Source organism: Pongo abelii, chromosome 18 (genome assembly GCF_028885655.2).
Source record: "Pongo abelii isolate AG06213 chromosome 18, NHGRI_mPonAbe1-v2.0_pri, whole genome shotgun sequence".
Taxonomy (NCBI): domain Eukaryota; kingdom Metazoa; phylum Chordata; class Mammalia; order Primates; family Hominidae; genus Pongo; species Pongo abelii.
Genome location: NC_072003.2, coordinates 17,392,255 through 17,405,127, shown reverse-complemented (window position 1 = coordinate 17,405,127; position 12,873 = coordinate 17,392,255). Strand labels below are relative to the sequence as shown.

At 48.3% G+C, this 12,873-nt stretch overlaps 1 protein-coding gene across 12 annotated transcripts in view; it reads left to right on the top strand.

Moving 5' to 3' along the window:
- The window catches only part of ABCC1 (ATP binding cassette subfamily C member 1 (ABCC1 blood group)), a 192,968-nt gene that overhangs the window by 111,826 nt on the left and 68,269 nt on the right, over positions 1 to 12,873 (top strand). For 10 of the 12 annotated variants that reach the window (XM_054533507.2, XM_054533513.2, XM_054533512.2 and 7 more), the window contains 2 exons: positions 6,700 to 6,846; positions 10,155 to 10,242. In XM_054533507.2, the coding sequence (XP_054389482.1) occupies positions 6,700 to 6,846; positions 10,155 to 10,242 (235 nt within the window). The remainder of the gene's footprint in view (positions 1 to 6,699; positions 6,847 to 10,154; positions 10,243 to 12,873) is intronic. The other 2 variants (XM_054533509.2, XM_063717603.1) reach the window with 1 other exon arrangement.

Here is a 12,873-nt window from a genome sequence, read left to right as displayed (position 1 = left end):
ATGGTTACTTGATTCTGTTTACTTTTATACAAGTGATAGTTAAGAGTCATACATAAATACATACAAAACAGCTTTTTTTTTCTTTTTTTTCTTTTTCTTTTTGTTTGAGATGGGGTCTCACACTGCCGCCCAAGCTGGAGTGCAGTGACATGATCTTGGCTCACTGCAACCTCTGCCTCCCAGGCTCAAGTGATCCTCCAACCTCAGCCTCCCAGGCAGCTGGGACTACAAGCATGCACCACTATGCCCACCTAATTTCTGTAATTTTTGCAGAGACAGGGTCTCACTTTGTTGCCCAGGATGTTTTCAAACTCCTGAGCTCGAGCAATCCGCCTGCCTCTGTCTCCCAAAGTGCCGGGATTCTAGGTATGAGCCACTGCGCCTGGCCTTGATGGCATTTTGAAAGGTCTTGTCTTAGAGGAAAAGATACAAGCCAGAGGGCACTGGTGATGAGGTTTGGTCTGTGCCTTGTGTCCCACTTAGGAGGGCATGGGCAGTGTGTTCTCACAGCTTTTTGCTCTGCACATTGGATTCGTTGGCAAAACCCACAGTTTCCAGGCTGTCACCAAACTTTGCTTATCACTTCCTGCCCTGTTCCCCATTAGGAAACCACAGCAGAAGATGCTTAAGAGCAGGACTGGCTTTTCTTCTCTTTTTTCTTTCTTTTTTTTTTTTTTTTTTTTTTTTAAAAGAGACAGGGTCTTGTTTTGCTGCCCAGGCTGGAGTACAGTGGCTTGATCACGGCTCACTGCAACCTCCAACTCCTGAGCTAAAGTGATCCTCCTGCCTTAGCCTCTGGAGTAGCTGGGATTACAGATGTGAGATACTGAACCCGGCTACCGGCTTTACTTAACCTTTTCTTGACCTTTCTTGCCATTGAGTTTCCCGGAGTTTCCAGAGACAGAGTTTGTTGAGCTGTTTGGCAAGAAACAGATGGGCCTGGGTGTCAGCTGGGGAGACCTTTGTCCCGGCCAAGGCATCGAAGCCTCTGACTACATTAGGATAAAATATGTGGCCTTTAGTTCCCCTGGAAGGTGCCTGAGTGTTTTTTCCACTGGTGCATTCCTGTGCTTCAAAGATGATGAGGTGTTTACCCAGCGGTAGGTGTGATGGAACACAGAGGCCGAGGAAGGCCAGGGATGCCATCCAGGGACTGATGGGACTGTTTTTCTGGAATAGCAAACCTGGCATTTACCACGTCCACCTAATGCACTTTCCTAAAATAGCATCGCCAGGCAGCCGTCAATATTTAACATTTTCTGTCTTGGTTGATTTGTGAGCTTCTTGCCTTCTGTTTACCCTGAATCTCCCTTTGTTAGAATAATTCATCATTTTCTATGGTAATGATCTGTCCTGTAGTTCTCTGCTGATCATATCCTAGGGTCCATGGAGACACGGCTATGACCATGTCATTTTATTTATTTATATATTTGTACATTTCTGTATTTTTGAGACGGAGTCTCATTCTGCCGCCCAGGCTGGAGTGCAGTGGCACAATCTCAGCTCACTGCAACCTCCACCTCCCGGGTTGAGCTGGTTCTCCTGCCTCAGCCTCCCGAAGAGCTGGGATTACAGGTGTGTGCCACCACACCCGGCTAATTTTTTGTCTTTTTAGTAGAGATAGGGTTTCACCATGTTGGCCAGGCTGGTCTCAAACTCCTGACCTCAAGTGATCCACCCACCTCGGCCTCCCAAAGTGCTGGGATTGCAGGCGTGAGCCACCACGCCCAGTCAGACCTTGTCATTTTGTGCTTGTACCCCCAAAGCCTAGGGAACTTGGCAAATAGTTCATGCTCTGTAAATGTATGTAGGTAAATGAATAAATACATGAATGAATGAGAGGTTGAAATAAATCATATTAATTAGGAACTGTCTTGCAAGTAACAGAAACCTAGCTGAAATCAACTAGAGTAAGAGAAGAGGGGGATTTTTGAGTCACAAAACTGAAAAGTCTAGAAAAAGACTTTTAAGTATGAATGGGGTTCCAGGCATGGCTGGATCTAGGAGTTCCCAAGATAATGTTGGGAATAACAGTGTCTCTGACTCTCAGCTCTGTTTTCTTGATGGTGGTTTCTTTATTAGCTGGAAGTTTCCTGATCATCCTGTCACCTCAGCAACCCCTGTGAACAGAGAGTCTTACTCTTTTCCCCTAATAGTTCCTGCAAAGCTATGGGATTGCGTCTCATTGGTTGTGGTCGATCACATGCTTCTTCCTGAGCCAGTCACTGAGGCCGGGGAGATAGGATGTGTGGGTCAGCCAGGGCTGGGTCATGTCTTTCAGGGCTTGGGGCCAAGGTAGGGGGTGAGGGAGGAGGTTCATCTGTGGCTGAAGCTCATAGGTTGACACTGGGAGAAGTTCAGTTCCCCCAGAGAAAATTGCATGTTGCCATAAACAGAGGAATAGATGCCAGGCAGGCAGTAAGAGCAGATAACTGCACACAGGGCATCAGGATTTTTAGGGGGTGGGCTGGAGTGTAGGGGTTCCATTCATTGGTTTTCCACGTTTCTCAGAAAAGGCACCTAGGGGACAGGTGCTCCTCACTGTGTATGAAGGACTTTTGCACCCTTGACCCTCGCCTATCACAAGGCGAACTCCAGTCTCCTCCTGCCTGGAGCCCCAGTCATTGTTCCCATCCTACCAGCCTCTTCGGATTTCCAAACACTGCCTGAAGGGAACCTGCTAAAGCCTGTGCTTCCACTAGACTGTGCATCTCAGGGTTGCCAAGCCCACCTCAGTCCCCAGCGCATGATGGGTGCTCAGTTAATAACTGAGGGTTGGATGGCCAGATGACCTCCTCCTTCTGGAGAAGCCAGGACCATGGACCTGAAAGGGGCTGCGTGATGTTGTCCTGTCCCCTCTCTGTGTGTGCCCTGTTCTGCCGGCAGCCGGCATTGATTGGTACTTGGCTCACTAAGGGGGCTGGTACGTTTGGGTGGTGAGATGCCTGAGGCCTGGTTTGCTTCACTGCTGAAGAGACACCTCTGATGTGCTCTTCTGCCCTCAGGCAAATTCACCTACCCCTTCCCCACCCATTTATCCACTCCCACCCATCCATCATCTACCCAGCAGACATTCACTGAGCACCATGATCTGGGCTCTGTCCTAGGCTCTGACAATACAGCAGCGAATACTACAGGTAATAATCTCCAGTCATGGAACATTCATTTTCACGGAGAGAAACAGACAAGAAACAATAGGCACAATAAATAAATCCTAGTGCTAGAGAAGGCCATCCTAAGTGCTATAGAAAGAAAACAGTCAGGTCTTTATAATAGGGGCAGCTTGCAGTTTTAAGTAGGGTGGTCCAAGCTCACTGAGAAGGTGACACTTGAGGAAAGACTTGATGGAGGTAAAGAGGCCAACCAGGGAGTAGCAAGAGCATGTGCAAAGGTCCTGGGGCATTACTGTGCCCGTTCATAGGTGGGATAACCATGGAGGCTGAAACAGTGGGAGTGAGGGGAGAGTGACAGATGAGGCCAAATGAGGTACAGGGAAGGGACTTTACAAGTCAGCTGGGCCCTGGGATCTGAGTCAGCACTTTGGCTTCTACACTAAAAAATAGGTTGACTTTGGAGAGGTACTTTTTAAAAAATTACTTGTTTAGAGATGGGGGCCTCCCTCTGTTACCCAGGCTGGTGTGGGGGCACAGTCATAGCTCACTGCAGCCTCGACCTCCTGGGCTGAAATGATTCTTCTGCCTCAGCCTCCCTAGTAGCTAGGACTACAGGTGCATGCCACTATGCCTGACTTATTTATTATTATTATTATTATTTTTGTTTTGAGGTGGAGTCTTGCTCTGTCGTCCATGCTGGAGTGCAATGGTGCAATCTTGGCTCATTGCAACCTCCACCTCCCGGGTTAAAGTGATTCTCCTACCTCAGCCTCCCTAGTAGCAGGGACTACAGGCACGCGCCACCACATCCCGCTAATTTTTGTATTTTTAGTAGAGACAGGGTTTTGCCCTGTCTGACAGGCTGGTCTTGAACTCCTGGCTTCAGGCGATCCACCTGCCTTGGCCTCCCAACATGCTGGGATTACAGGCATGAACCATTGAGCCCAGCCACCTGGCTTATTTTTTAAAAAAATTTGTAGAGACACAGCCTTGCTTTTTTGCCTCGGCTCAGCTCGAACTTCTGGCCTCAGGTGATCCTCCGTCCTTGGCCTTGCAAAGCATTTGGATTACAGGCATGGGCTACCATGCCTATCGACATTTATTTTTTTAATGGAGGTATAATTCACCACTTAAAAGTGTGCATAATTCACCATTTAAAAGTGTGCAATTCAGTGGTTTTTTTGTGTAGGTGGTGTGATGCTCGCCCATTGGGTTTCTGTGTAGGTGGTGTGATGCTCACCCAGTGGGTTTTTGTGTAGGTGGTGTGAAGGTCACCCAGTGGGCTTTTGTGTAGGTGGTGTGAAGGTCACCCAGTGGGTTTTTGTGTAGGTGGTGTGAAGGTCACCCAGTGGGCTTTTGTGTAGGTGGTGTGACGCTCACCCAGTGGGTTTTTGTATACATGATACGACAGTCGCCACTAATTCCAGGACATTTTCATTACCCCAAAAGGAAGCCCTGTACTTGTTATCACTTGCTCCCCAAACCTTCCATTCCATCCCAGGCAACCACTAATCTGCTTTCTGTCTGTCTCTGTTGATCTACTGTGGACTTTTCATATAAATGGAATCAAACAACAGGTGGCCTTTTCTGACTGTTTCTTTTTTTTTGAGACGAAGTTTCTCCCTTGTTGCCCACCTGAAGTGCAATGGCACGACCTTGCCTCGCTACAACGTTTGCCTCCTAGGTTCAAGCGATTCTCCTGCCTCAGCCTACTGAGTAGCTGGGATTATAGGCATGCACCACCACTTTTGGCTAATTGTGTATTTTTAGTAGAGACGGAGTTTCTCCATGTTGGTCAGGCTGGTCTGGAACTCCTGACCTCAGGTGATCCGCCTGCCTCAGCCTCCCAAAGTGCTGGGATTTCAGGTGTGAGCCACCCCGCCTGGCCATCTGACTGGTTTCTTAGCATGATGTTTTCAAGGTTTATCCATGTTTTAGTATGTATAAGAATTTCACTCCTTTTTATGGTTGAGTAGTCTATCATGTAGATACATGTAGACCTTTTGGAGTAAAGAATATCTCTGGGCCGGGCATGGTGGCTCACACCTGTAATCCCAGCATTTTGGGAGAACGAGGCAGACAGATCACTTGAGGCCAGGAGCTCAAGACCAGCCTGACCAACATGGCGAAACCCCATCTCTACTAAGAAAAATACAAAAAAATTAGCCAGGCATGGTGGTGGGTGCCTCTGATCCCAGCTACTTGGAGGCTGAGGCATGAGAATCGTTTGACCCTGGGAGGCAGAGGTTGCAGTGAGCTGCGATCACACCACTGCACTCCATCTTGTGCAAAAGAATGAGACTGTGTCTCAAAAAAAAAGAAAAAAAAAAAGTATCTTTCGGTAAGATGCCAGTGTTTCATTACCACTTAGAAGATGGGAGCCAGGATGGGTGCAGTGGCTCATGCCTGTAATCCCAGCACTTTAGGTGGCCGAGGCAGGCAGATGGCCTGAGCCCGGGTGTTTGAGAACAGCCTAGGAAGCATAGGGAGACCCTGTCTCTACAACAATAAAAAAATGAGCCAGGCATGGTGGTATGCGCCTGTAGTCCTAGCTGCTCGGGAGGCTGAGGTGGGAGGAATGCTTGGGCCCAGGAGGTCGAGGCTGTGGTGAGCCACAATTGCACCACTGCACCCAGGGATCATGTGTCCCTGTCGTTTTGAGCACCTTGCCTCCCTCTTGACATTGGAGCCTGGAAAATTTCTGTGCCATGGCTCAGCGTCATCTGTCTTGTTAATGTCAGAGCCAGAACACGAACCAGCTCTGGCTGCCCATGGGACCGGGCTCTCGCTTGTGGGACCACGTTAATAGATTCCTTGGAAGAATGATCTAAGGAATTTGGACCAAATCTTGTAACAAGAAATAAAAACAGCTGCCATCTGTTGAGTTTTACTGTGCTTGGGCCCTGTGCGAATAAGCACCCTGCATAAGTGCCAACAGCCCTTAAAAGCCTATCATGACTTCCATTTTATAGATGAGAAAATAAGGGCTCGCCTGGAGAGGTGAAATAACTCAACCAGGGTCCCACAGCGGAAATATGGCAAAGTGCATACACTTTGCACTTTTTTTTTTTATTTTTAAGCTGTATGACCTTCCAGGAAGTAACAATGAAATGGCAGTGCTGAGACCCTGAAAATACATGGGACGATGGCCAGATGGCAGGGCTATTTGGGTAGAGTGGGAGAGGCAGCTCCCTTGAATGGTGAGAGGGAGGAGCCAGGTGGCCACCTGGATGGAAGATGATTTCAGGCAGAGGAAACGGCAGGGGCAAAGGCCTGGCTAGGGGATTGTGCTTGGTGCTTTTGAGGAATACTAAGAGTGCCCCTCTAGGACATCGCTGAGAAAGTTGATGGGAGAGGCCGGCTCTTTGGGCTCCTGGTCATTGATTTATCCAGTTCATTCCCGGAGTGTTTAGTGAGCACCTGCTATGTGCCAGACACTGCCCCAGGTTTTTCCACGAGCTCCAGCAGCCGGTCAGTTGTGGCCACCTGGGGAGGGCCCGAGCACGTCTCCAGGGCCTGTCACTGCTCCTAGGATGATGACTCTCACTCAGGGCACAGCAGTCAGCACTGGGCGTTCTGCTTGCAGGTGGCCCTGTGCACATTTGCCGTCTACGTGACCATTGACAAGAACAACATCCTGGATGCCCAGACAGCCTTCGTGTCTTTGGCCTTGTTCAACATCCTCCGGTTTCCCCTGAACATTCTCCCCATGGTCATCAGCAGCATCGTGCAGGTATGGGGGAAGCTGGGGCGACTTCTGAGAGGGGGCCTTGGGGTTCTAGGCCACAAAAGCATGGAAGTGCCCCTGAGCGCAGCCTCTAGATCACACTCCCGATCGGGCTCCATGAGGCCCGGACCAAGGCTGCCATGCTTTTGTCTGGTCATGCCTGAAAGAAAGAAAATGCATTTGACTTCTTGACAGAGAACTCGCACTTGAGTATATGAATCAAGTTTAATGCAGCACGGCTTTCCCATGCTCTGGAAGAATCTTTCCAAAATACTCTGTTCTCTTCTGCTATTCCTCCGCCATTCCTGTCCTTTTTTTCAAAAATGTAGCTCTTGTCTGACTTGATTGATTTTACAACCCACTGATAGGTCTTGACCACCCACGCTTTGAGAAACCCCAACCTTACAGCCAGGCGCAGTGGCTCACGCCTGTAATCCCACCACTTTGGGAGGCTGAGGCGGGTAGATCACCTGAGGTCAAGAGTTCGAGACCAGCCTGGCCAACATGGTGCAACCTCATCTCTACTAAAAAGACAAAAATTAGCCAGGTGTGGTGGCAGGTCCCTGTAATCCCAGCTACTCGGAACACTGAGGCAGGAGAATTGCTTGAGCCCAGGAGGAAGAGGTTGCAGTGAGCCAAGATCGTGCCATTGCATTCCAGTCTGGGTGACACAGCAAAAACCCCGTCTCAAAATAAAAAAAAAAAAAAAAAAGAAAAACCCCAACCTTACGGCCGGGCATGGTGGCACGTGCCTGTAATCCCAGCAATTTCGGAGGCCAAGGCAGATGGATCTCTTAAGCCCAGGAGTTTGAGACTAGCCTGGGCAATATGGTAAAACCCTGTATGTACAAAAAAATATATATGTGTGTGTGTGTGTGTATTTGAAAATTAGCCAGGCATGGTGGTATGCCCCTGTACTCCCAGCTACTCAGAAGGCTGGGGTGGGAGGATCAGCTGAGCTTGGGAAGTTGAGGCTGCAGTGAGTCATAGTCACACCACTACACTCCAGCCTGGGTGAAGGGAGTAAGACCCTGGTTTTTTTGTTTTTTGTTTTTTAAAAACAATGTAGACCCTGTAGAATCTCTAAAATTGCTGCCATTGACTATGTAAGGAGGGGTGGCTTTCTGTTTTGTCACACTTGGGCACTGTTGGAAGCTCCTGTCACTTTTCTGCACTATTTTCACATTCTTTTTCCGAGCATTGCAAACATCCATTTTGAAAACTCCATTTTAACTACATAGACAAATCAACCTTAAAATTTGGTAGTACAACGCTGATTGCAGGCTTTGTCAAAAACAAGAAAATCCATTTTATTATGAAAAATGTCAAGTGTACACAGAAGTAGAATAGCTTAAAGCTTGTAAGGTGGTATTAAAAAAAAAAAAAAAGAAAAAAAAGCCAGGCATGATGGCTCACACCTGCAATCCCAGCACTTCGGGAGACCAAGGCGGGCAGATCAACTGAGGTCAGGAGTTTGAGACCAGCCTGGCCAACATGGGGAAACCCTGTCTCTACTAAAAATACAAAAATTAGCCATATGTGTTGGTGGCTGCCTGTAATCCCAGCTAATCTGGAGGCTGAGACACGAGAATCGCTTGAACCCGGGAGGTGGAGGTTGCCGAGGTTGCAGTGAGCCGAGATTGCGCCACTGCACTCCAGCCTGGGTGACTGAGTGAGACTCAGTCTCCAAAAAAGGAAATAATACAACATGAACCCCATGTACACATCACTCAGATTCAACATCAGCATTTTTTGGCTGGGCGCAGTGGCTCACGCCTATAATCCCAGCACTGTGGGAGGCTGAGGTGGTAGGATTGCTTCAGCCCAGGAGTTCAAAATCAGCCTGGGCAACATAATGAGACCCCTGCTCTACAAAAAATAACAAAATGGGTGTGGGGTGCACGCCTGCAGTGGCTACACGGGAGGCTGAGGCAGAAGGATCGCTTGAGCCTAGGAGTTTGAGGCTGCAGTGAGTTATGTTTGCACCACTGCACTCCAGCCTGGGCAACAGAGCAAGACTCTGTCTCAGAGAAACCAAGGCTGGGCGCAGTGGCTCATGCCTGTAATCCCAGCACTTCGGGAGGCCGAGGTGGGCGGATCACAAGGTCAGGAGATCAAGACCATCTTGGCTAACATGGTGAAACCCTGTCTCTGCTAAAAATACAAAAAAATTAGCCAGGCGTGGTGGCAGGCGCCTGTAATCCCAGCTACTTGGGAGGCTGAGGCAGGAGAATGTTGTGAACCCGGGAGGCGGAGCTTGCAGTGAGCCGAGATCGCGCCACTGCACTCCAGCCTGGGTGACAGAGCGAGACTCCGTCTCAAAAACAAAAAACAAACAAAAAAACCCAAAACATTTTACCACAGTTGATTTATCTCATTCTTTTGCAGTATCCCTCGCTTGTCCCTCTTTCCCTTCATTTGTTTTTAATGCTAAACTCTACTATCTATCCCCTCATTCTTTCCTTTCTTTGCCGAATAATTTTAAAGCAAATCTCAGACCCCTTACATTCTACCCACAAATATTTCAGCATGCATTTTTTTGTACATAATATAATACCATCATCATGTCTAAGCAAACTAACAATAAGTTTTTACAATAATACTCAGCCCATATCCAAGTTTTCTGGAGTATCTCAGAAATGCCTATCCCATTGGGTTGTTTGAATTGGCTCTGTTGCATTTGCTGTTACGTTTCCACAGTCCCTTTTCCACCAGGCCTCTGCCCTTTTCTTCTTTTATTTTTATTTCTATTTATTTATTTTTTGAAATGGAGCCTCACTCTGTCGCCCAGGCTGGAGTGCAGTGGCATGATCTTGGCTCACTGTAACCTCCGCCTTCCCAGGTTCAAGTGATTCTTCTGCCTCAGCCTCCCGAGTAGCTGGGATTGCAGGTGCGTGCCACCACGCCAGGCTAATTTTATGTTTTTTTTTTTTTTTTTTTTTTAGCTGAGGCAGGGTTTCACCATGTTGGCCAGGCTGGTCTCAAACTCCTGACCTTAAGTGATCTGCCTGCCTCGGCCTCCCAAAGTGCTGGGATTACAGGTTTGAGCTACCGCGCCCAGCCATTTGCCCATTTTTTCTGAAATACCTTTTGTGGGCTTTTAAAACAAAGCAGAACCAAAACCTGTTTCTTTTTTTTGTTTGTTTTGTTTTGTTTAATTCTAAAGTATACGCTGGTTCTAAGAAATGTGGGACCTTCAGAAATAAGGGAGGGTGTGTGCCCCTCCACACCCGGGGAAACCCTTGAAAGTTAACCTTGGTTTTGCAAAAATGCTTTTTAAAAATAACTCTCCCCTGCCATTGCTCTCTGTATAGGCGAGTGTCTCCCTCAAACGCCTGAGGATCTTTCTCTCCCATGAGGAACTGGAACCTGACAGCATCGAGCGACGGCCTGTCAAAGACGGTGTGTGTGTGTTCGGTCCTGGCTTCTGGAAGTGGCCGCCTTTCCATCTCCCACTGGGTCCTCCCTACTTGGATTTCTTTCCCTTGGCTGCCCTCAGATTTGACTCTGCCCAGCCGCTTGTCTGCGAGACCCCGGGGGACAAGGGTTCTGCAGAGCCGGCAGAAGGGAAGGGAAGCCTGGCCTCCTGGGCTTCTGTCCTGTCTCACACTTCCCAGGAGGGTGAACTTGCACTTGCATTTTTGTTTTCTTGCTGAGGGGCAGCAGCTGCTTGAGGCTTCCCCCTGGGAGTCACTTTCCAAGGCTTTGACCTTGATTCTATTCTGGGCTAAATGAGGACTCTGGAGGCTGGCCAGCCTCCACCACCCACAAGCTGTGTAGACTTAGGTCTGAGCCTCAGTTTTATCTAGATAGGGGAAACAAAAGTATCTTTCTTTGGCTGAGTGTTACTTGGATTTTTTTTTTTTTTTTTCTTTTTGAGACAGGGTCTCATTCCATTTCCCAGGCTGGAGTGCAGTGGCGCAGTCACAGCTGTCACTGCAGCCTTGATTTCGCGGGCTCAGGTGATCCTCTGACCTTAGCCTCCCAAGTAGCTGGAACTATAGGCACACACAGCACCATACTTGGATAATTTTTTGGTATGTTTTCTAGAGGCAGGGTTTCGCCATGTTGTCCAGGCCGGTCTCAAACTCCTCAGCTCAAGCAATCCACCTGCCTCAGCCTCCCAAAGTGCTGGGCTTATAGGCATGAGCCATTTCTCCTGGCCTTTTTTTTTTTTTCAATATTAAATTTTTTTATTTGGAGAGACAAGGTCTTGCTTTATTTGGAGAGACAAGGTCTTGCTTTGTTTCTCAAGTTGGTCTTGAACTCCTGGGCTCAAGGATCCCTCTGCCTCAGCCTCCCAAAGTGCTGGGATGACAGATGTGAGCCACTGCACCCGGCCATGCATTTTTATTGGCAGGTTTGTTTGTTTTGTAGCTTGTTAATTTATTGTTTCCCAGCCCATCCCCCTGAGCCAGGGATGTTGTTTGTAACCATCTCTCTAGGCACTTAATAATAAATATTAGGCCGGGCACAGTGGCTCACGCCTCTAATCCCAGCACTTTAGGGAGCTGAGGCAGGTGGATCACTTGAGGTCAGGAGTTCGAGACCAACCTGGCCAACATGGTGAAACCCTGTCTCTACTGAAAATACAAAAATTAGCTGGACATGGTGTTGGGCACCTGTAATCCCAACTACTCGGGAGGCTGAGGCAGGAGAATCACTTGAACCCAGGAGGCGGAGGTTGCAGTGAGCCAGGATCGCGCCACTGCACTCCAGCCAGGGCAACAGAGCGAGACTCCATCTAAAAAAAAAAAAAATAATAATAATAATAAATATTAATGGCACTAAGTGCAGTGACACGTTCACTTATAAAGCCCCTGTCATGCACATTCTGTTCTAAGGATGTCAATGTCCCACTTGTCCATTACTCACCATGGCACCCCTGGAGGAGGGTGATGGAAACCCCCATTTTCCAGATGAAGAAACTGGTCTCTGAAACTTGCCTGAGGTTGCACAGCTGATCAAAAGAAGAACCAGCATTCACACCCACAGCCCATCGGTAGAGTCCATGCTCTTCCTGGCCATAGGGTGTTGTCTCACTGAGATTTACTGAGCACCTACTATGTGCCAAGCATTGTGAGAAGTGCTCTGTGTGCACTGCCTCATAGACACCCCACCACAGCCCTCTGAAGTTGATTGCATGGTTGTCAGCCGTATTTTACAGATGAAAAAGTGAGGCACAGGCTGGGTGCAGTGGCTTGTACCTATAATCCTAGTACTTTGGGAGGCCAACGCTGGAGGATTGCTTGAGGCCAGGAGTTTGAGACCACCTTGGGTAATGTAGTGAGACCTCGTCTCTACAAAAATTAAAAAATTCACCAGGCATGGTGGTGCACCTGTAGTCATAATTACTTGAGAGGCTGAGGCAGGAGGATTGGCTGAGCCTAGGAGTTCAAGGCTGTAGTGAGCGATGATCATGCCACTGTACTCCAGCCTGGGCATCAGAGTGAGACCCTGTCTCAAAAAAAAAAAAAAAAAAAAAAAAGCACAGAGAAGTTAAGTAACTTGCCCGTGGCTACCCAGCTATGAAGTGGTAGCCCCAGGATTCAAACCCATACAGTCTGGCTCCAGAGTCCAGTGAATGTGGTCAGAAGATTGAATGTGTGTAAATGTCGGTTATACCACGTGAGCTGTGTCTGGCACCTCGTAGGTGCTCAGGTATCTTTAGTGGCACCTAAAACATTTGACACGTTTGACATAGCACCTGGTGCATAGAAGATGCTAAACAGATCGTGGGAGTTGTCATTTCTCTGGTCTGAGCGAGATGGTCTCAGCATCTTCAGCTCAGCCTGCTGGTGTGGGGTTTCTTATCCTGGGCGCTACTGATATCTGGAGATACACTGTTCTTTGTGGTTGGGGACTGTCCTGTGCACTGTGGGATGTTGAGCAGCAACCCTGGACTCTACCCATTAGATACAGTAGTACCCACCCCAATTTTGACAACCGAAAATTGCTCCAGACATTGCCAGATGTGCCTTGAGAGGCACAGTTGCCTCCAGTTGAGAACCATGGCCCAAGTGGATGCTGGAC